At 37.8% G+C, this 20,299-nt stretch overlaps 1 protein-coding gene across 1 annotated transcript in view; it reads right to left on the reverse strand.

Annotated features, from left to right (window-relative positions):
* LOC121644629 (ras-specific guanine nucleotide-releasing factor 1-like) overlaps positions 1-19,052 on the reverse strand; it is a 28,488-nt gene extending 9,436 nt beyond the window's left edge. Inside the window, exons 1-14 of the mRNA XM_041992716.1 lie at positions 18,432-19,052; positions 14,111-14,217; positions 11,712-11,859; positions 9,554-9,646; positions 8,243-8,496; positions 8,053-8,132; positions 7,385-7,578; positions 6,017-6,126; positions 5,615-5,733; positions 5,154-5,314; positions 4,772-4,835; positions 3,710-3,852; positions 3,199-3,281; positions 2,493-2,741 (exon numbers count right to left, since the gene is read on the reverse strand). Of these exons, the coding sequence (XP_041848650.1) occupies positions 2,493-2,741; positions 3,199-3,281; positions 3,710-3,852; positions 4,772-4,835; positions 5,154-5,314; positions 5,615-5,733; positions 6,017-6,126; positions 7,385-7,578; positions 8,053-8,132; positions 8,243-8,496; positions 9,554-9,646; positions 11,712-11,859; positions 14,111-14,217; positions 18,432-18,707 (2,081 nt within the window). The 5' untranslated portion in view covers positions 18,708-19,052. The remainder of the gene's footprint in view (positions 1-2,492; positions 2,742-3,198; positions 3,282-3,709; positions 3,853-4,771; positions 4,836-5,153; positions 5,315-5,614; positions 5,734-6,016; positions 6,127-7,384; positions 7,579-8,052; positions 8,133-8,242; positions 8,497-9,553; positions 9,647-11,711; positions 11,860-14,110; positions 14,218-18,431) is intronic.
* Between the last annotated feature and the right edge of the window lie 1,247 nt (positions 19,053-20,299).

The raw sequence follows: 20,299 nt of genomic DNA on the forward strand, positions 1-20,299 counted from the left end.
GGTGCTCACTGTAGCCATGTTGTGTCTCCTTCCTAAAACTCACAAAACAGTAATGCAAAGAGATGAGAGGAATCTCTGTCTCTGTCTCTGTCTCTGCGGAGAGGTAAGGACGAGGCAAACAGTAAATAAGAAAAGCAAAATCGATGGTCAAGAGAGGTACATGTTAAGTCAGAAAAGTGAGCTAAATGAACAGGAGACAAGACAGAAGTATGACAAAAAGGAGGAAGGAGGAGAAGAGAGCAGGGTGCAAAACACCACCATCAATATTTAATACAGTGGAGCTGCTGCAGATGATGGGGGAGAGAGGGAGGGAGAATACAGGCGAGAGGGGGAGAGGGTGGGGTCCTGCAGCAGAGTACAGGGTTGCCATGGTGACAGTGCAGCGGAGAGAGGGATGGTCAGACTTGTGGAAAGAAAAATAAAAGCGAGAGAATGGAAAAGGGTAAAGAAAAAATAAGGAAGAGGAGGAGGAGTTAGAGAGAGGTGGGTGGACTCTGGACCCAATTAACTGTGATTGCGGGCAGAGGATGTACTGGTGTGACCTCTCACTGCCTCCTCTCTAGTCCCTTCTCACCTGGACTGGATGTGATAGCATGATGGGCTGCTTACAGACAGTCCACGTGAGAGCAAAGACTAATTCAGACACTGGGGAAGTCCCACCTCTTCACTGCACCATTATAGCACTGTTGTTGCATCCTCAGAAGAAAATATGAGGAAATCTCAAACTTTCTTCCTGTCTCAGTTATCACAAGTTGCAGGGATCAACCTAGAGGCACTTGTAAGAGTTTAATGTAGCCAATCATTGTAGCACTGCTGTAAAAAGCTCTCCACCTAGATGCTAACAGAGACCATTAATGTAGTTATGTATAAAGTTATATAAAGGGCAACAGCTGTGATTCAGAAATCTTAACACTACAAAAACAACACAAGCAAGTTTAAATGCATGTATAAGTTTTAGCTCAAAATGTGAGTATGATGTTATGGCTAGTATGTTTTAATGTTTGTTTTTTTCTGAAAATAACAAGATCAGATCCATTAACTGGCTAAGAAAATCATCCAGTCATCCCATGCTGGTTTAAAAGTAAAATAATATTAACTTGCTGTGTTGCTGTGTTGAGTGGTGTGCTTTTTGACTTTATTGTTTAGGATCAGATGAGAAGAGAAATTATACAGTACCTCTCTTATCTGTGAGCCTAGCTTATATTGTTGTAGATTCTCTGTGATCGAAGTCTAAATACTTAAAAAAAAAACAACAACAACAAACAAACAAACAAAAAAAAAAAAAAAAAAAACAGGTCTAAATACTTAAATAGCCTACACCTTTTCATCCAAGAAGCTTCAGGAGCCTTTCAGAAAAGAGGTGAGTTGTTCCCAAAAATCAAGAATAGAAGTCCATTTGCTTCATGTGAACAAAATTAGCTTTGCGAAGCATAAAGTTTTATAACATAAAGCAAAAGACCATTTTCATCTCTAAAGGCTAATAAAAAATGTTAGTTTGTTTGTTCAGTACATACATAGTTTCTAGAGGTCTTACTTTTGTCAGGCTGTTACCAGAGACTTAGATTTTACAGAGTTTAAGTCTCTTCACAGATTTTTCTTCTCTTCAGACACTGCCAGGCTAGCTGGCTTCATGCTAAGCTAAGCTAACTTCTGGCCATATCGAGCTTCATACTTCACAGACTGGTCTGAGAGAATTTTCTATTAGCAAGAAATTGAATAAGCACATTTACCCAAATATCTGTCTTTCAGGAATTGCAGTCTCAAACTACCAACTTTCCAATGATCCAAAGAGATAGCAGTGCATATTATGAAATACTGTTGCTAACCGGGATCCTCCAAGGCTGACATTTTAAGTCGGCATGAAGTGGAGTAATTTTGTGCTGGTTGCGCTAATCAGCCCCATGTTAAAAGCAGAAAATAACATGTTTACAATTTTGGTCTCTTTAGTTAACTTCTCCCATTCATGACACCTGAACAGGATGTGAACTCACCTTGTTTAAACTGTCTAAATGCTTAAACTTAAATATTACTTAATAGGTGGCTGAGTGCTTTAAGTGATAGTCTCATGACTGGTTCTGGTGGATGTGATAATGTTTTATGCCTTTTTATGTCGCTTTATATGTCTTAGTCAGAGTGGAGTCTGAATGCATATAAACTAAGGATGAGCCACATTGATAATCAACTTATATGGAACAGGAATGCCATAGGCCCCAGCCCATCTTAGCTGATATTGGTTAGAGCAGTTTACTGTATGCTATACAAATTGACAGACTTTTATAGGGAGACAGATGCACATGCAATCAATGAAGAGTCATTTAAGACTGATCAGCATACAGGTGACATTATGTCCATCATCTAGAGTCTATGTTTAAAACTGATGGTATGCTGCAGACGCAAATACAAATACTTTGTAATAATTTCTAACATATAAAGCATGGCTTATAGCTCATTCCAGGGAACTTATCTAATCCCATTAAAGTCTCCTTGCTTACCGTGCAGGGATGGCACTGATTGGCCTCTTGTAGATGGTGATGAGCTTGTCAAGCACTACATCGGCGCTGGTGAAGACACGATATGAATGGAGGAAGGTGTTCAGGAAGTCAATGGAGAGGAAGCGCAAGTCAGTCAACCTCTCCAACAAGCGCTCCACGCTGGCGTAGCGAATCTGCAGCACCTTGCACGAGTTCATCATCTTGCTGAAGCGAATGTCAACATCATCACAATACAAGCTGGTGTCAGACCTGTTTGGGTATTCAAGTGAGGGTGGGAAAGTTACTCGCATGAATTTAGGTCCCAGTAGTAATTCTGTCAAATTCTAGTGAGCACAATAATGGTCATGTGCGAGTCAGTGATGAAAGCTTTAACATTGATATGGGTAGCTGTTTGTTTCCCCACTTAGAGTAAAGTGAGAGGAGAGGAGTAGTTTAATAAGGCCTGATGTTGGCTTGTGGTTTACCACATTATCTTATTACCAAAAAGTAAAATTGTTGTTTTAAGGCATTTAGCTGGGATGAATAAGTTTTCCGACAGGGGATTGTATCCATGTCACTGAGGCTCCCCACAAGAATAAAAGCACAACCGTGTGAGTTGTCTATTAAATTTTTCATGCATTTATCATTTTTTTATGTAACACTGATACTAGTACCTGACTGTGCATGTATAATGTATGTGCATTGTTGTGTGTCGCGCAAGTCTTACTTAATCATCTGTGGCACGGTGACTTTACTGTTTTCCTCAAATGCGTTCATCATCAGACCATTGCAGCGGATGTTGTCAATGCACTGTAAGGCAGGGAAATGGACAGAAAAAGTGCTCTCTGTAAGTGTAACTATGCAAGAAGGTAGTCAGTTCACAAATATATTGATACTATAAGCTTCAAACCCTTCCTCTCCTACCATATGGCATAAGGCTTTCTTCCTCTGGTCCTCTTAATTATTACATTAGACATTTGACAAACTAGGAGCTTATTAATTGTTGCCTTTGTTTTTCCATGATTGCTGTCCAGTGTTGTACTCTCATTTTTACACCATCTGACCATAAATCATAACTCAACATACAATACTAATTAAAGTCTTCAGGAACATCATTAAAGATTTGTCCAGAGGCATCAGCAGATGTATTTTAACAAACTTGCAGTTAAAGTAAAACAACCCACTAAAACACCCATAATCATTTTTTTTAATGAATACTCACAGGTGGTGAGACATACCTGGCTGATATCACTTGTCCATGCTGACTTTTCCTGTCGGGAAGAAGCCACAAGGATAACAGTGTAAGGCTGGCTGTCTTTGGGCTCCACCATGACTTTAAAGTCTAGGTGCTCAGTGTCCTGGCCGCTCCGCTCCCCTTTGGCTGCAATGCACAAATTGAATATTTCTTAACGTCACTCTGAAAATGCCAAGATTAGATTTACATGATCATTTCTGACATGTATCAATACAGAATTACTGTGTAAGTTTTTTTAAAAATAATCTTCCCCAATTTTACAAGAAAACAGAAGACATTATAGAACAGGGGTGCCCAGCTCAGGTCCTCGAGGGCCACAATCCTGCAGGTTTTCAATGTGTCCCTTCTCCAAAACTACCTGACTCAAATGAATGAGTCATTGTGCAAAACCTAATAGGCTGTAGGATCTATTTAATTTGAGTCAGGTGTGTTGAAGCAGGAAACACTGAAAACCTGCAGGACAGTGGCCCTTGATAACCGACTTTGGACACCCCTGTTATAAAAAATAACAAATGTGGAACAACAGTCCAAATGCTTTGGAACCAGTTATGCTGAAACAGATTGACAACTAAACAGCAGCGTTTTCCATCTGTTGCCACATAATGAAAAGGTGCATGATGAAACCACAGCACTAATACACACACAATAATCTATTGTGCTTACTTTATAAAATCCCATGCAGCAATCATCAATCAACCAACAATTAGGCCTGCAGTTGTTTTGATTTAATGTTGTGGTGGTGACTCAAGAAACAATGCCTTGCTTCAAGAAAACCACAATTGTCTTGATTTTCAGTCTTCTCTTCCAGTGTGCTCAAACACACTGCCTAACTCATCAAAAAATAGAGGAACACACTATGTAATTTACATTTCACATCTTTTAATTTCTCCTGAAAAAGGTGATGCTAACTCATTGTATATGGCATGAATGGCATAATAGAAAAGCTGTAATGCTTACTGGTTTGATGACAACATGTACTAAAAATTAAGAATTTTTTAATGTTTATGTTTACAAACATTTGGATATGATGCACAGAGTAACTTACATTCATCATCTGTTCCCTCTGGTTCCTCCATCAGGGTGCAGTCTATGAGAGACACAACTCCATTCTGTGATGAAGTTGAGAAGTTACAGCATATTATCAGCCATCAGAAATACTAAGGTATGCTAGATCACGCTTTCTAGATAATGTTTAGATCCTAAAATTTAAGGTTGTGATTACACAGGTTAAACAAACTAAACTTAAATATGGAAACCTACAAATTATTGGTGTAATACAGTACCATAACTGAATAACTGCTGTAAACAAATATTAGCTTTTACTAAATACATCCAAGAAATTGTCAATTAAAACTCAAAAGAATTGATCTGCTTTCTATGTAAATATGATATATGAAGAGGGCCATTTTGAGTACATCCTGCTGCACCTTAGTGATGTGAAGTTTCCCTCCAGACCCTCGAGTACAGATGATGAGATGTTTAGAGAAGAGGAAACACTGTCTCTCGCCTTCCTTCTTCAGAGACAGCGAGCCCAGTCGGCCTCTGGTGATCTTCCCTTTCTCACTCATTGGCACCTGGATCAGAGAACCTATAAAAACACATGTGTTTTAAAATGAAAAAATAATGAAACTTCCTAACTTGTTTTTAAAACTTAAATAGCTTATAAAAAGTATGCAACATGTAAACATTTAAAGATGTATTATATCAGGCTGAATTTAGTATGTAAAGCATTCATTTGTGTGTTGGTCATTAATGATTTTTAGTTGCACAATAAATACATTTTTTAGTTACAGGCTTCAGAGAGGTTGGTGTTGTTTTCAAATTCATAAGTGTTATTAAATAATCAGCGTCAGTGCACTAGTGGAACAAATAAACAAACTTCTCTTACCTTGTCTAACAAACGTTTGGCTGGTGTCAAGTAGCACTTCACAACCCTCCACAATCATGCGCTCAATGGCAAGGTTCTTCCTGATGTTCTCTGTCTCACTCACCTCATCATGCATAATTCTGAAAGGCCAATAAATCCACATCAGTTCAGCTTTCTCAGTTCAAAACTATATGTTCTTTTGTATCACCTAAATGGATTTCCTCACCCATGTATGAATGTTCAATAACCTTAACAAACAAGACTGATCTTAAAAGTATATGAATCTGATAGAATATTTGTGTGATATACATAGCCATGCTTCAGTTAATAAGGAATTAAGTGTAGGTAAAGACCTAATAAGAACAATCTTAGTTAATTGACTTGCAGATCTCAATAAAAGGAGGTGTACACAGGTAGATCTACCTGGAAAGTTCTTCCAATTTTGACTTTGCGTAGTCCAAACTATTTCTCTCCACATGCTCATGGGGAGTGTGAGCCAGCAATTCGTGCAATGTCAGGATGTAACGAGGGATCTAAGAGGCAGAGAGATATGCTTTAAATGAGTGTGACTTTTAATCATTTTGTGTTGAATGTGTCATTCACTTTGGCAAAGCTAAAAAAAATCACACACTGTTGCCACACTGTTGTTTGTATAAAAATTTAAATGAAGAAAAATATAACAAAACAATAGACATCAAGTAAGCAAGGGGTTAAGTTGTGATGATACTGCCAGACCAGCTTCAGTGCACCTCGGCATTGATTTGTACAATTCTCTGGAACTCTGTTTGGAGGTATGCATCACCACTCCTCCACAATATGTTCCCTCATTTGGCGTTTAGATGAAGGTAGTGGAGAATATTGCATAACAGACTGGTCTAAACTCTAACATAAGTTTTCAGTTGAGGTAAAATCTAATAACTATACAAGCCAAAGCTTATGATTTCCATTATATTTAAAGTTATCAACCCATTCAGGAACCCTTTGAGACCTATGGAGCATTGCTTCCCTGGGGGAGACAGTTCCCATCAGGATCCTGATCAGAACAACTTTGCAGAGACCCTTCCCGCACCTGATTCAGATTAATACCCTTCCTTATCAAGTTCTTTGCAAGGCTGTTAATTAGCTATTCATTTAATTCTGATGTGCTAAAATAGTTACCTCTAAAACATGCAGGGCAGTAGGTCCTGAGGACCAGGATTGAGAACCACTGCTCTCGAGGTACATTTGGAGCCAGATCCTGCCAACAAACTACCCCCCACAGTTTAGCAGAGCCACTGAATTCCATCACTGTTGGGCCAGAAAGTGTTCCTGAATTTTTTAGCTGCCCTCCATGCTTTCACCTCAGCTTTTAAAACATCATCTGATATTAGTGTTAACTGTGCTTTCCACTTCAAGTGAAGAAAATATGTTGTCACTCATGTTATCTATTTCAGTTTGAGATAGGCAAGAAACAAAACCATGTGAGGTATTTCACTAGTGTACAATGTTGTTTAGTTTAACTGTGGCAGAATTTATAAATGGCAAAATGTAAGTTGCACACACAGCCTCAGATTTTTTATGAGAGCAACATAAATGTTGCAGTTCTAAAAGTAAAATAAGATTGATTTATTTCAGCCCTTTCACAAAGTTAATTTTATTATTTCATAAGATTTGAATTAGAACAATAACGCCTGGGTCATGTACAATTTTGCACTGCAGAACATGCACTATACATGCTGCAAAATATTTTAAACTGTATGTGCATTGTGTAAAACTCCTGCAGTCATTTACATTCTGGTCCTGGAATTGTACCTGAAACATGGGGTAAGTAAGGAAGGTTTCCAGCGTCCTCTCTTCACAGTCAGGCTTGGCCTCGTACTGCTTCAGAAGCTTGTCAAAGTCTCGGTTCTGTTTGCAGTGGGCCAGGATCTGCAGGCTGTACTGGTGGTTCCTCACAAACTCTTGGTAAATGTTAAGCATGGGCAGTAAAATGTCAAACAGGTCAGCTGAAAAGACAGAAATGTAATGATTAACAACTGTTAAAGTATTAACTGATGTCCATTAACACCATAAATAAGTGATGCTTGTAAAGTTAGATTCTTTGTATTTTCACAACTGTTTACACATTTTCACACGTATAATGCAGATTTGTGTTTGTATTGATCTGAATGCAGCACTTGATTTGTACAGTGATTAAAAGTATTTAAGTAAGGTTCAATTCAAGTACAGTTGAATAAATCACATACATGCATGCATGCATGCATGCATGCATGCATACATACATACATACATACATACATACATACATACATACATACATACATACGTACATACATACATACATACATACATACATACATATATACATATATAAAAAGTCATTCCAAAACTGTTTGAGTTGAAATTTATTTTTTGTCTCTTCTTTTTGTGAACTGACCCCTGAAAACAATTAAATTGGTGACTGACGGCGTGTCTCTTACCCAGCACAAGTGTTGGCCAGCTGGCTATCCTGGCTTTCAGGCCCTGGTAGAAGATCTGGTGGAGGAACATGATGGTCTCACTGACAAAACAAACAAGCAACATGTTGGTCATGGGCGACTGTTCTTCTGTCTCTTGCTCATAAATGTCAGCAGTCACATCACTTTCACAACCAGTCTAACCACCAGCCACCTGTTAAGGAAGATGCTGCTGACATCATCATGGGTGATGGGGGGTTTCTTGGAGCTGGCTGCCATGCGCAGCGGCCGCAGAAAGTTGTTGACCAAGATGTGGAGTTGTTGGACATATTCGGCTTCTGCTTCTAGCATGCTAAATACCACTTGATTCCGCTTCCTCATGCTTTCAGCATGGGGTGAACGAATGTAGTCCTGGATGATGGTTTTCCACTTCCTGCGGCAGATCCAACCTCGCAGAAAACTCTGGACCTGTGATGGAAATATTTAGTACATATTGTTTATAAAGCCTTTAGCCTAAATATCATTACCTGGTTTTCATTGGACTTCCAGAAGATATTAACATAACTGTTATGATGTAAAATTACGACAGAAATTACTAGAAAAATCTACATTGCACACAGTATTCAACATGCAGATCTTGTTTTTTTGGACTGTAACTTGAAGATTTTCCAACCTCAGGTTTTTAGCTGTGCATGTCCAGTAATAAAACAAACAGCAGAATCAAGTTTACAACTTCAAAGCAGAAAAATAAACAAAAGATAAGATAAGATTTGAGATTTTGTGCTGATTTGTCGCTTTGAGGCAGTCAGACATGCGTATTGACACATGCAGTGCTGTGTTATGATGTTGCTATATAAGCTAGCATGTTGTTTTAGACACCCAGCTAACCTAAACATTTATTTGAAGTCAAGTTTATATAACCTGAAAAAGTTCATGCTCCTTGAGGTAGTTTTCATTTTCTCAAACTTCTAAGACAAATATCAGGATTTTTATTGCTTTAATTCTTTATTATTATATAATAATCTATTCTTCATGTGATGTGAAACATGTAAGTTGTTTACTCCTATCTAAAATTATTACCAACTCATGATCAAACAGCATGAAATCCAAACAAATCAGCTAAAAGACACCGAGACCCTCTGTGGAGTTGAGAGAAAATGCACTACAGTCATGTAGTGTTTCATTATCTTAGGTTAATTTATAGTACGTAATTGGTTTTCTAAAACTTCACAGCTTTAGGTAGGATCAAGTATTTCTTTCAGTATAGGAGGAAGCATGTGATCATCATGAGTAAGGTGCTTCCTGCAGTAAAGGCAAACTGAACTGCATAAATGAAGATTCAGAATGAAACCCTCAAGTTCGTAGAGATGGTGTAGCTGCTGGAAGGGTTATTTTCCTAAACCACTGATCCTTTTCCCTCCTTTACTCCCTCTTTGCATGTGCATACTTAATTTTCCCTGACTAAAAACTGTGAACTTGGATTTCCCTGATAAAAATGCACATCAGCACAGCAGATAAAACTCACTTTCTTGATCTTCTTGATCTCTGTGTCATCCTCACTGGGTGGTACTTCTGGATTTGACTGAATCTTCTCATTGTCCTTCAGAAGTCCAGCAATCTGAAATTTAGACTATGGGATTACAAAGAGTACATCATACTACATAAAGCTAAAACTACATTTTTCTAAAAGATTTAACATGGTGCCAAATGGAAATATAAACATTGTTTTTGCACAATATTTTAATGTAAAGTTCAGTGGAAAGTAGTTTTTACAATAACATGACAAATAATAAAAGAGAGGAATTTTAGTAACCAGCAATAGAAAAAAATTATATTTTGTTCTAATATTCTGTTGCTATATTGTGGAAAGTAAAACATCTTCACAAGCTTGCTTGGTATCAGAGTTCAGATGCCCTACAGTTCAAGGTCTCTGCTTCTATTGCTTCATTTCACAATGAGCTAAATATTTTAAATGGGTGACAGATCTGACCTGCAGGCAGACCAGTTTAGCACCAAGACTCCTGCATTATATTACAGTATACATAGAATGCTATTTGGCATGGTCTTGCTGAAATAATTAAAGTCTTTCTGGAAAGAATGCCATCCAGATGGTGGCAAATGTTGCTTCAAAACCTCTAAATATTGCTGAGTATAGTGGTGCCTTCACAGATGAGCATTCTACATTCAGCAGTCATTTAGCAGACACTTTTATCCAAAGCGACTTACATTTGAGAGTAAGAACAACACAAGTAAGAACTCAAACAAGATGGGACATCATAATTAAGTCAGACTGCTGTGAGTCCAGTTGGATCCAGGTGTTGTCATGTAGTGCATATAATTTTTTTATCATTTTTATTTCAGTTTTTTGTAAGTCATTTTGTTTAAATACAAGATCACGATTTCATCAAACAGTGCATCGAACAAATTGCCTTTATTTTATATTTTTGAATGCAAACTTTTCTACTTAATTTCTGGCTTTGTTCCTTACAGGCAAAGTTTTCTTCTTTCATTCGGAGTCTTTCAATGGTATTTATGAACTCCCTAAATTCCCTAAATTCATTGCAATTTTACATTTCAGATTTTTTTTATAATTATTCTTTTCTTTTTTTACTGAAAGACAGGGGACACAGCATTCATAACACAATAACAGTATTTCACAAAATAACAAACTAAGGACATTAAAAATAAAAAAATAAACCACAGTAATGCATAAACAAAAACGTAACTGAAAATTTTAATTCTTAAGCTATTTATTTTTCCTTCTAAGAGACAAAGCCTCTTTGGGATGCCCTTCTTATGCCAGTCATGTTAGCAACCTTATGCCCTCACATCAAATAAATGTGTTTTTTCCTTGCTAGAATGTCTTTGCACTATTTCTAACAAAAATAAGTTTGAACTGATTTTGAAATCATTGCAATGACTCTTTATTTCTTCTTCACAGTTCACAGTCTTTTTGTTCATGGCCTGCAAAATCCTTCTTGCGATCTTGGTGATTTCATGTTCTCTCACTCCACTGCATGATTTAATAATGGTTATTAATGTTTTATTCAATTATGTTAATTACCATTTGATCAACTTTGTCTTAGTCCATTAGCTGCTTCAAAGAATTGGTGTATCCAGAAGCTAAACCCACAAAATCCAAATGTACCTATTGTATTTAATTCAAGTCGGTTACATTTACAACCACTCTACTCATAATACAAAGAAGAAAAACTTAGGGTAAAGCAGTGATGAAAAAAAAAGTCTATTACTAGTACACACTTTAGCCTTAAAAAAGGGAGAAAAGCAGATCCTCATTTTGTAGTGCAGGCTGTGGTATCATGTAGAACAAAAGCTGATTCATGCATATTGAAAAAACTGAATTCAATTGAAGCTCCATTAGCACATTAAAGAGAGCTCCATTTGATCTGGTTTAGACTGAATAATGAGGATACAAAACGCTGAATTGTAGTACATAGTCTCTAGGGGGCACTGCAAGCTACAAGACTCCCTATGAACTCCCACTATGAAGTTGTGGTCTGTAATCTGGGACAGAACCTTTGACCTGTGACCAGTTTGTGCCTTTGTCTTCTTTGTCTAACAATAATTTTAGTTCTCTCCTTCTTTACTGAGCACTGTACAGTAAGCCAAAACACACCTTCACATACAGGTAATACTAGCATAAAAATTACAAGGCAAATTACCTCTGATTTTAGCCGCTCAATCTCGATTTCCCCATCCTCTATCTGTTGTCGAAGTTGCTTGGCAACCGTTTTCTCTGTCTCCACTATTTGGAGTAGATGGAGATACTTCTGCATGAGGGTCTCGTGCTCTGTCGCCAGGTTCCTGTAACTATAAAGACACACATGCACAGGCTTTGTAAGGACCTTATTAACATGTTTTATGAGCTCTTCATAGATTCATCTAAGCAAAAACAGACTTGCGGTCAGCATATGTTTGAACCATATACCTTCCGGCCACACAGAGCAGTGCAGTTATGCAACCCATTCTTTAAATACTTAGGCTTAGCACACCGTGTGTAAAAGCTGCTTCTGCATGAGCAAAACTATCTGTAGATTATACACTTCTGAATTTTAAGTACATGCCCTGTGAGGCTTAAAATAAGTTGTAATATGGTTAGCTCAGGATTGAAAAAAATGTTCAGAAAGCATTTCGGTTAACTCTGACTGAACAGTACATATAGTCTTAAAAGAAGACTGTCAAATAAAAGGCAAATGGTTGATAAGGAACATCCGAAAATATATAAATCTACACTATCTCCCGCAGTCAATTACAGTGTTATCGGGTGGCTTGTCCTTGTACAGCAAGCGCCTCTAATCAATTTAATTTTGAGGGAGTCAAACCAATTGATTTTTTTTGCCAAATTAATGCACACTGCTGACATTTAGAGTGATGGTGCTTCCGCAAAGAAGCAATTTGTTTTAATTATCTGAGATTCTGCAGCAATTAATACTGCATTTTGTTTGTTTGTTTTGATTTTGTTAGCCTACACAAATAAGACAATGAAGAACTTTTATTTCTTTTTAGCAAATCTTGTTTGCCCTTTGTTGGAAATTCATTGCTGAGCTGTAGCCTCATGTATTTAGCTGATTTTCCAGTCAGATTGTATGAAAAGTATTCAACTATATTGATTTTTAACGTCAAATTTTGAGATACACAATACACATCTTGTGGGATTCCAAGCAGGAAATTATAATTATGATTGTGAATTAAGAATGGTGGACAAGTTCATTTGTAAGCTCTATTTCTGTTTTTAAGCCAAAAAGCATTTATCCACTTACAGTATATTTCAGAAGTAGAAAAGACTTAACCACTAAGCCATATAAAAAGTGCAACTCCAAGGACGGCAGAAATAATTAATATGTTGACAACATAATAGAAAAATGACAAGAAACAGACAAGGAATACTTGGGTTTGTGACCACAAATTTCAATTGTGATTCAGTTTATGTTCTTATCATAAAATACAATATTAATATAAATTATTAATGTTTATATGTTATATTTTAAGAAAGCTATAATAATAAACTTTCAATTTACAATGATGTTAGCTTGTGTAACCATGTAAAAACGTAAAAGTGAACATGTTCAATGACTATTTAAAAACATAGCTAGAGATCTTAGATCAATAAGGAAAAAGAAGGTGAAATAGGAAATTTATGGTTTTACTATTTGGAATCCAATCATTGCATGGAAATTCTGAACTCAGCTCAGTTGTATATATTTAGCATTTTCAAACAAAACAAATTAAATTCTGGCAATAAACAAATGATTAGATGTCATAAAAAGAATAAATAAAACTAATAGAAACATAAGAAAAATTAAACACAACAACACAGTTTCACTGATTTCTGTAGGATAGGAAGCACATACCCTCAGAATAATAATACAAGATTATTAAAGAGAGCACAATTTTCTATCTTACATCAACATTTTTTTCCTATTAAGCTGTCCTTAAGGCTTTTAGTTGACAGCACACAATCTAACAACTGTACCCTTTTTAGCATACTTAACAGATCAATATGATGACACAAACGCATTATTTTTGTGTCATGTCAATGTTGTAAATGCATTTAAGCTGGTTGAAAAGGCAGCAAAAGGGGTCTGAGTTGATCAGACTGAACATCAGCTAGCTGTTAACTAAAATTATCAATGTTAAAATCCTGGCTGGAGAAGCTGACCTTAGTAAACATAACAAATTAATATTAGTGCTAACAGTTGTGCATACGTACAGCTTCACGCAGTCACTGGAAGGTCAGCTGATGCTTGCTAGGATGCTTTTCACTGTACTGGTCAAATATCAGGCCGTAAGAGGCCACCGACCCTCTTAATGACTAATATCATGGTTTTAAGTGGAAAATTTGCAGCTCAACGTATGGTGATAGATTTAAAGACACAGAAATAAAAAGGTCACTTCAAAGCAAACAAAGAAAAACTTTTTATATTCTTGAAAATTGAAAGAAAAATGAATTCATTATTATGTATGAGATGTATTTCATTGCTCAAATAAACTGATGCTAAATGCACATGAAGACATGCATGTGTGTAAGTAGATGAGAGGGAGGTCATGACGTGTGTGTTACCTAGCCTGTGTGATGGCTGCCACCCACTCGTCACAGTCCTTGACATCTTCTGTGCGTAGCTCCACAGCTTTCTGGTTTTCATGACTGAACGTGATGGTGAAGTAATACTGGAATACAAAAACATAAACAGGAAGTTAAACTTTCCCAACAATTAATAGGATAATTAGGATATATTAAAGTGTTTTGAAATAAATAATAAATCCAGATTGGACATGTATGTGAATAAGAGGGACTGAGGGCTCCAGAGAGAAAAATCTTCAGAGATTCATTATAAAGCCTCTGTGCATTTGTTCTGTAACCTGGCAACTCACCTCTGAGTTAGCAGAAGCCTCCCGACTGATGCCATCTTCTGTTTTGTTTTGCTGTGTTCTAGTGATCTGACACTCTTTCAGTGACACAAGCACCTCAGGGTCCTTACCCCTTTTACTCTATTATTAACTCTGTTAAGTGATTTTGCAACCTTAAACTTACAATAATTCAGGCAAATGCATGTGCAACTGTCTTCAAATAGGCGGATGAGATAAAGACCTCAGGTCTACAAAGTGGTGGTCACTGCCCTAATAGTACAGACCGGTTATCTGTAGTTGAAACGCATCAAATTATATAACAGTGATGCATTGTAAACAGACCCCCCTCAAATCCAATATATTGGATTTTTTTTATCCCTCCCAAATGCCAGGAGCAAATCATTTGTGAAGGGGAGTAATGTTCCATATTTCCTGATGAGCAGCAGAATGGGCTTTTGTCAATAATGTGGTTCCCATCTCTCGCATCCTGTGAGCTGGTGTGTCAAGCCTTTTAGGCAGCTATATTTAACTCCACGTCACTACATTTTTCGCTACAGATTCAGTCGCTGTTAAGTGAGACAACACAGAACTGAGGAAGTCCTATTTTAAAATGAAAGAAAATGACTGAATTTTAATCCAGAATAAGGAAAAACAGATCATGAATATATGATGATACTGACAAAGCTGCTAATTTTCAATTACTAAAGCCATGAAAGATTTTATTTGTATTTACAAAGCTCTTTGGGTAGCTTTTTTGTTTGTTTGTTTGTTGTGTCTAACACATGTATTAGTGGAGTGTATAAATCCCTTAGCAATAGGGAACAAATTTTGTTAAAAATAGTCAAGATGGCTACAACAATCCCTACAATCATGCTGTTTTCATCAAAATAATTCACTCCATAAGCTGGACCTCTGGTTTATAAATTCAGCAGAACACTTATGGAAACTGATGTAGACTACTATAAAGTTAATTCATTTCTATCATCATGATAACAGTAAATACATAAAAGAAAACACAGTCCTCCCTGTCACCAACTCAGATGGCCCACTTTCTGTTTTTCACATGTCCATATTTTCTGTACTTGCTAAATGGAGCACAATGCCAAAGCATGTTGTTGTACATTTTGTTGGCCCCTTCAAATGCACTTTTTCAGATGCAAATAGGGGTTGCCATAGTAACATGGGCTTAAACGTAACTCGCCTTCTAAATGGGGAATAAGAACATTTAAAAAGTAGAACACTCCAAAGAATACAATGAGAATGGAGAGGCAGACAGACAGGAGAGAGAGAAGGATCTTCTGCCTTTTTGAGGAGTGAGGGCTATAAAAAGCGCTGTAGCCCTGCAAGGTGGCAGTTGGCTTGGCATCTATTTGCTGCATTGTCCCTCTCCCTGTCACACACAGATAAGATCCAGTACTCTCCTGGCCATTCCTTCTGCAGCGCTGACACACACACACACTCACTGACATGCAGAATATGGGTTCACACTGCTCGACAAAATCCTGGAACCTGCTGTAATCCAGACATGTAACAGGTTTAATGCCAGGAGTGTACAGTAGAATTGCCTCTGATGACCTCTGCAGTCAACACATTGACTCAGGAGTTATTTTCTGTTTTTCTCAGAGTGGGGAAAATTAAAATAAAATTTAAAATCTGCATACCCTGAGAAACATGGAGCATTGATTAGTATCTCTGTCCTCATTTCACCTTTGTTGTTGAGCCGCTCCGTTTTAAAGATCGACACTGGTGTATGAAGGATGACACAGTGAGACAAATATAGACTTCAAGGCAAACACACAAGATCAGATGAGTTGCACAAGATGTGCCGATATGGACACACACAGCCGTGATTGACTGGACACTGCGCTTTTCATGCATAAAGAACTGTTTGAGTTCACATTAAATAAGAAAAAAATAAACATTAAAATGCATTTATGACACACATTTCATAAAAGCACATGTGCCGAAGACAGTATTGCATTGTGCAAATCCTAAATCCTTTCAAATAAATATAATTCAGTGTTGAAATAAATTCATCAGCGCAGTCAGCATGAACAGCTGCTGTAATAGATGCCACTCAGTACATGTTTCATGCAGATCTTCAAGACGCTGCTTGTCCAAAAGAGAGTGCTTAACAAACAAGCGTTTCTTTTTGTGGGCAGATATGTTACCCCAGAATCCAAAGCAAAAAGATAATAAAAAATAAAAAAAAAAACGCATGGACAGTTAGATAACATAAAATAATCTCAGCTATCTGAATTCTACTGGTACATATGTACAGTGACACTAACACTGATACTAATCCTGACAGTTCTACTTGCTAAAAAGGAGGCGTTAGAGGAGAGTATCAGAGTTCAACACCACAGACAATGATACCAAGGTAGTGACACAAACATCAAGTAACTGTAGGACACACTGGAGGAGTCACACAATGAATTTACATTCTTTATTTATCTTCTTAAAAGCTGTTCAGTTCAATGCAAATGTTAAAAGATAGACTTGAATGACAGAGTAACAGATAACTGAATGATGTGCCAGACACAGGGTTGGGGAACATTCAACATTATGGATGAAACGCTAATGAAAGAGTTTTCCTTTCTGAAAGTACATTGCAGTCAAGCTGTTTTTTTGTTTGTTTGTTATTGGTTTGTTTGTTTGTCCCCACCTTTTTATTGATAGGTTTCATAAATTGTAGTCTTGAGTAAACTCATGAAACTTTATGTACTATTTGTACTTGTGTATGAGCTGATCGCTATAGCCATATTTTGCATAAGAGTTGTTCCATTAGAGTTGCCTTTTACAACAAGATGTGAAGGTACCAAAACAACAACTAAACATTCCTGAAATATATTTTATGAAAATGACAAATCATGCTGTCTGCAAGTTTGCAAAATGCCACTGTGTTAAACAACTTTATTTAAATGCCTAGTTGTACAATTATGAAACATAGCAACATGTCTGCAAAAATTCAAACCAATATTCTGCTTCTAAATAACCCCTTGCTTTGCCTTTAATTGGCAGTCTCTATCCCCTCCGTTGCATGGAAAGCAAGAGACTGCAGCTGGCAGAGCAGATTTCAGAAGGTGACTGCAGTCATAGCTCACAGCAGCTTGAGCACTTCTCTGCTTCTTCAACACTTGCACGCCACAATCTTTAGTTCTTCCAGCAACACAGCAAACTGGTTTCACTGGATTAATTTGCTCTTTAAATTAGGTTATTTTGTGTCTCTGGCTTTTAATAATACAGTTACTGTTCAACCCTGACTCATATTAATCCTCACTACTAAATGCCAAATTACCAAACCGTGGCTGAAACATCGTTTGGTTGTCATTCGTGGCTGTCGTTAACAGCTCATAATAACGAGAGCCCTGTCAATTGAACCACCTCTATAAACTAGGAAGACACGGTTGCCAAGGTAGGGTGCTATTAATATCAGGACAAGGAATTAAATCTATACGTCAAAACGACGAGGAAGGGGCAGCTCTCCGCCACAAGATGGCAACCTATAAAGTTTGGATTGCAGTTTAAGTTTGCTCGCTTGTGTGTGTCTACAAATACAGCGTCACTATTTTTAAAAAGTGTGATACAACAGAAGTGATTAAAACGAGAAAATGATTAGAGGAAAATACTTTGCAAAGTTTGCTATGAGTTTGCGTGGATCTTGTAAACTTTAAGCCTGTGTTGATGTTCGTATTTAATGCTTTTAATGAGTTACTACCTTTTGAGGTAGGGTGTGAGAATATTTTAGTTCGGGATCAATCAGTTTGAATGACGCTATTACGTAACCACGAACGTCAAGTGAACTATAATTACAAAAGCATCTCTGGGAAATTGCTTGCGTGGTACAGCGTGTTTATTTTGTACATTTAAAAATCCACCTGAGTTGTAGTCAGAAACGTGCCTATAACGTACAGCCAAAATTGATATAGACAAGTTTAAAAGCTTCACAACTAATTACTTTTTTAGGGAAATAGATTACTTTGGCAGTCTCAGCCAGTAGGAAAACTCCTGCTCCTCTCTGGTCAACATCTTACCTGCTTCTCTAAGCATTCTTTCGCTGAGAGAGACGGTTTCGGTGACGGTGCCCTATCACAGACACATCCCTCCAACAGGTACAGTCCAGAGGGGCGTGAGCTGGAGTCGTTTTCGAAATAAAACAGCATATTCTGCAACAAAGCGAACCACTTTGAATGCCATTTTGTGTTGTCTGAGCTTTTCTTACTCAAGCAACCTCGCCTCGTCCCATCCTTCTTCGCCAAAAGAGCCAGATAGGTGATATGGCCATCATTGAGCCTCATCCCTTTCTGCATTTTGGCCGTGAATCCAAGGGATCTGCGGACTTGCCTGCGGATTTTTACATGTTCTTTTTTTTTCTCAGCGCCTCCGAAACACAGTCACACTTGGTGGGCAGCAGCCCACTCTCGAGTGCCCATCACCACTTGCCACACAAACGTTTGCAACCGCTAAGGGGGAACGGAGAAGAAAATGATGCAGAGTCTCAGTCACGCGTTCAACTGCACAGACCTCTCCACGCTGCAGGCACACTACAGCAGCCTCGATGCCGTCTCAGAGAAGCTTTCTCAATCGCTCATGATGAGGACTGAACTGGCCGCGTGCAGAGCCTACAAAAGCGCGCGCGCACGCACACTCCTGCTCTGCTCAGAGGGAGGAAGCGCGGTCATGTGGTCTGTCCCCGGAGCAGCAGATTTTAGCACCTTGGACAGAGACTCCGAGGAGAGAAAAAAAACGGACGGAGAGACGCAAACCTCAACATTTTAGTAATTTCATCACACTAGTAATAAAATGAATAGATTTGCCTTCAGACAACTGCAACATGACATACTAGTACTAAAATGCACGGCAATGCACCTAAATACAGCATGCTACAGCCACAACCTGCAGTGCTCAAAAAGGTGGAAGATGTCACAATCTAATGTTTACTTGGGTGCAGAAGAAACAATTCACAAACTGACAGACTATTGCTACTAAAATGATTAACAAAACTAATGGGGGATGGGGAATAAACAAAGCTCTGCCTCTCACTCTTGTCCTGAAAATTCTTTGGACACAATCAGGTCTGGATTATAAGACCAAAGAGTATTTGTAGAGTAGTTTGATGGAGAAAATAATAGCTTAGATTAGACATTAATATCAACATTTGTGCCATCATATTTAGTATGGTGTCTCTGAATAGGCGAACAACTCTGACGTGAAAACCCTCTGAGCTTTAAAACTGCTCTACTGGCTTTAGGTACTAGAGCACCGTTTGGTTAAAGTAACTTCTTAGAAGAAGACAGCACACACATGCATAATTTTGAAGTAGTTAGCTGGAGTGCAGTCAACGCTGCACCTGAGGCCAAGTAATTTCTATGCCCATCTTTACCACTAGATGTCAGTCATTCTTATACATTGTACCTTTAATGATACTGAATATTATAAAATACTAAGTAGCTGCATAATACACAGCATACACAGCATTTTATTTAAATACAAGATCACGATTTCATCACACAATATCAACTTGGTCATAAGTGCATGATTTCATCACACAATATCAACTTGGGCTGATGTATGGTTTGACTAGTCAACTAGTCAAAACGGTGCACAAAGTGAACTGCTATTTTTAAAAGTCAACTGTTTTTGTTTGAAGGACAGTTATGTGTCACTGGACAAATATGTGCTGTTAATAAGAATGGTGTGGCCCCTTTAAGAAGAAGCTAGAGAGGGGAAGAGTGAGAGCCTACAGCATGTCAGCTAGTTTGGCACACAGGGCAGGTCTGAGTGAAAGTGGGATGGTTAAAGCAGAGACAGTTAGCTGTGGTAAACTACCTGTTTAGCGGTAAATGTTTTGCTAAAAGCAGAGTTCCGCGTCTGATTCACCACTGCTAAAGTGAAGGGAGTT

The sequence above is a fragment of the Melanotaenia boesemani genome, chromosome 1 (genome assembly GCF_017639745.1).
Source record: "Melanotaenia boesemani isolate fMelBoe1 chromosome 1, fMelBoe1.pri, whole genome shotgun sequence".
Classification (NCBI taxonomy): Eukaryota; Metazoa; Chordata; class Actinopteri; order Atheriniformes; family Melanotaeniidae; genus Melanotaenia; species Melanotaenia boesemani.